This window comes from Labrus mixtus, unplaced genomic scaffold (genome assembly GCF_963584025.1).
Source record: "Labrus mixtus unplaced genomic scaffold, fLabMix1.1 SCAFFOLD_80, whole genome shotgun sequence".
In the NCBI taxonomy this organism is placed as follows: Eukaryota; Metazoa; Chordata; class Actinopteri; order Labriformes; family Labridae; genus Labrus; species Labrus mixtus.
The window spans coordinates 22501-25000 of record NW_026870173.1 but is presented as its reverse complement, the minus strand read 5'-3'; the positions used below and the strand labels follow the sequence as shown (position 1 = coordinate 25000).

Below are 2500 nucleotides of genomic sequence, written 5' to 3'. Positions count from 1 at the left end.
AGCACGTCACCAGGACCATCAAGCACCATGTCTACTGAAGCAGCCTCACCAGGACCATCAAGCACCATGTCTACTGAAGCAGCCTCACCCAGCACGTCACCAGGACCATCAAGCACCATGTCTACTGAAGCAGCCTCACCCAGCACGTCACCAGGACCATCAAGCACCATGTCTACTGAAGCAGCCTCACCCAGCACGTCACCAGGTCCATCAAGCACCATGTCTACTGAAGCAGCCTCACCAGGTCCATCAAGCACCATGTCTACTGAAGCAGCCTCACCAGGACCATCAAGCACCATGTCTACTGAAGCAGCCTCACCCAGCACGTCACCAGGACCATCAAGCACCATGTCTACTGAAGCAGCCTCACCCAGCACGTCACCAGGACCATCAAGCACCATGTCTACTGAAGCAGCCTCACCCAGCACGTCACCAGGTCCATCAAGCACCATGTCTACTGAAGCAGCCTCACCCAGCACGTCACCAGGACCATCAAGCACCATGTCTACTGAAGCAGCCTCACCCAGCACGTCACCAGGACCATCAAGCACCATGTCTACTGAAGCAGCCTCACCCAGCACGTCACCAGGTCCATCAAGCACCATGTCTACTGAAGCAGCCTCACCCAGCACGTCACCAGGACCATCAAGCACCATGTCTACTGAAGCAGCCTCACCCAGCACGTCACCAGGACCATCAAGCACCATGTCTACTGAAGCAGCCTCACCCAGCACGTCACCAGGACCATCAAGCACCATGTCTACTGAAGCAGCCTCACCCAGCACGTCACCAGGACCATCAAGCACCATGTCTACTGAAGCAGCCTCACCCAGCACGTCACCAGGACCATCAAGCACCATGTCTACTGAAGCAGCCTCACCCAGCACGTCACCAGGACCATCAAGCACCATGTCTACTGAAGCAGCCTCACCCAGCACATCACCAGGACCATCAAGCACCATGTCTACTGAAGCAGCCTCACCCAGCACATCACCAGGACCATCAAGCACCATGTCTACTGAAGCAGCCTCACCCAGCACGTCACCCGTCACTCATCAAAACATACCTCCGCTCATCAATGGCGCAAGAACACTTGAGTGGCCTGGCCTTTTACAATAAATGTTGTAAACCTAAATGGCATTTCATGATACAGTCATTTTGTAATGGGGGGGGGCCTCAAAATAAAATTCTGCTTAGGGCCCCAATTTGGCCAGAGGTGGCCCTGCACCACGGTAACTGTTATTGCAAAAGTCCTTTAAGCAATCAGAGCAAGCCATATAATCAGGTGACTTCTCTATCTGCCCTCTGATTGGTCCAAACTCCACGCTGTCTGTTTTCACTCTGAGGTGTAAGAATGAAGCGCACCCCGGGTCCTGCGACGTGGTGGGCGGCTGCGTTTGGATTGGACGCCCAGAGCGAGCAGGAAGGTGGAGAGCTCGATGTGAGAGATAAAGCCGAGACGCATGAGGTCACAGGGAGACAGGTCGTCTGCACAGGTGAGACCCTGAGAGGGTGAGACAGGCACAAACTACACACACACACACACACACACACACACACACACACACACACACACACACACACACACACACATTGGATTCTTATAGGTTAGGATTGTTCATGACTGGTTATGATTGGTTACAGTATATTTTTTTATAGGCTCAATGCATTATGGGAGCTGTAGTTATGGGACACATAGCCTACAAAGTGACTACATTTAAAAAACTCACCGGCAGGTCAACATTGTCATCGCCATGGAAACGCAAGCAGTCCCAGCAAGTCCCGCCCTGTTTGTGCTCAGCCACGCCCTCTGAGTATGGACAATCCCGCAGCAGCCAATCAGCTTCTCTCCACTGATTGACAGGGCGTGAGTGTGTGTGTGTTGGAGAGTGTGTGTGTGTCGGAGAGCTTGTGTGTGTCGGAGAGTGTGTGTGTGTCGGAGAGTGTGTGTGTGTTGGAGAGTGTGTGTGTGTTGGAGAGTGTGTGTGTGTTGGAGAGTGTGTGTGTGGGTGTTCAGGTAACTGATCTTCAAAGACAAACATATGAAGGGCAGGTCGATCTACAAACAGACAGGTGAACAGACAGACAGGTGAGTAGACTGACAGGTGAGCAGACTGACAGGTGAGCAGACTGACAGGTGAGTAGACAGACAGGTGAGCAGACTGACATGTGAGCAGACAGACAGGTGAGCAGACAGACAGACAGGTCAGCAGACTGACAGGTGAGCAGATAGGTGAGCAGACTGACAGGTGAACAGACAGACAGGTGAGCAGACTGACAGGTGAGCAGACAGACAGGTGAGTAGACTGACAGGTGAGCAGACAGACAGGTGAGCAGACTGACAGGTGAGCAGACAGAAAGGTCAGTAGACAGACAGGTCAGCAGACAGACAGGTCAGCAGACAGACAGGTGAGCAGACAGACAGGTACCTCTGTGAGGGTCTCGGCGGATGGTTTTGGTGGTGGTGTGGTATCGACTTTGTGGTGTAGAGGGAGAGGAG

General features: G+C 53.0%; 1 protein-coding gene across 2 annotated transcripts in view; it reads right to left on the bottom strand.

Moving 5' to 3' along the window:
* Window positions 1-2500, bottom strand: part of arhgap28 (Rho GTPase activating protein 28) — a 32311-nt gene that overhangs the window by 22261 nt on the left and 7550 nt on the right. For both annotated transcript variants that reach the window (XM_061033748.1, XM_061033747.1), the window contains exons 4-6: window positions 2430-2500; window positions 1731-2059; window positions 1366-1528 (exon numbers count right to left, since the gene is read on the bottom strand). The exon at window positions 2430-2500 is cut by the window's right edge and continues 32 nt beyond it. In XM_061033748.1, the coding sequence (XP_060889731.1) occupies window positions 1366-1528; window positions 1731-2059; window positions 2430-2500 (563 nt within the window). The remainder of the gene's footprint in view (window positions 1-1365; window positions 1529-1730; window positions 2060-2429) is intronic.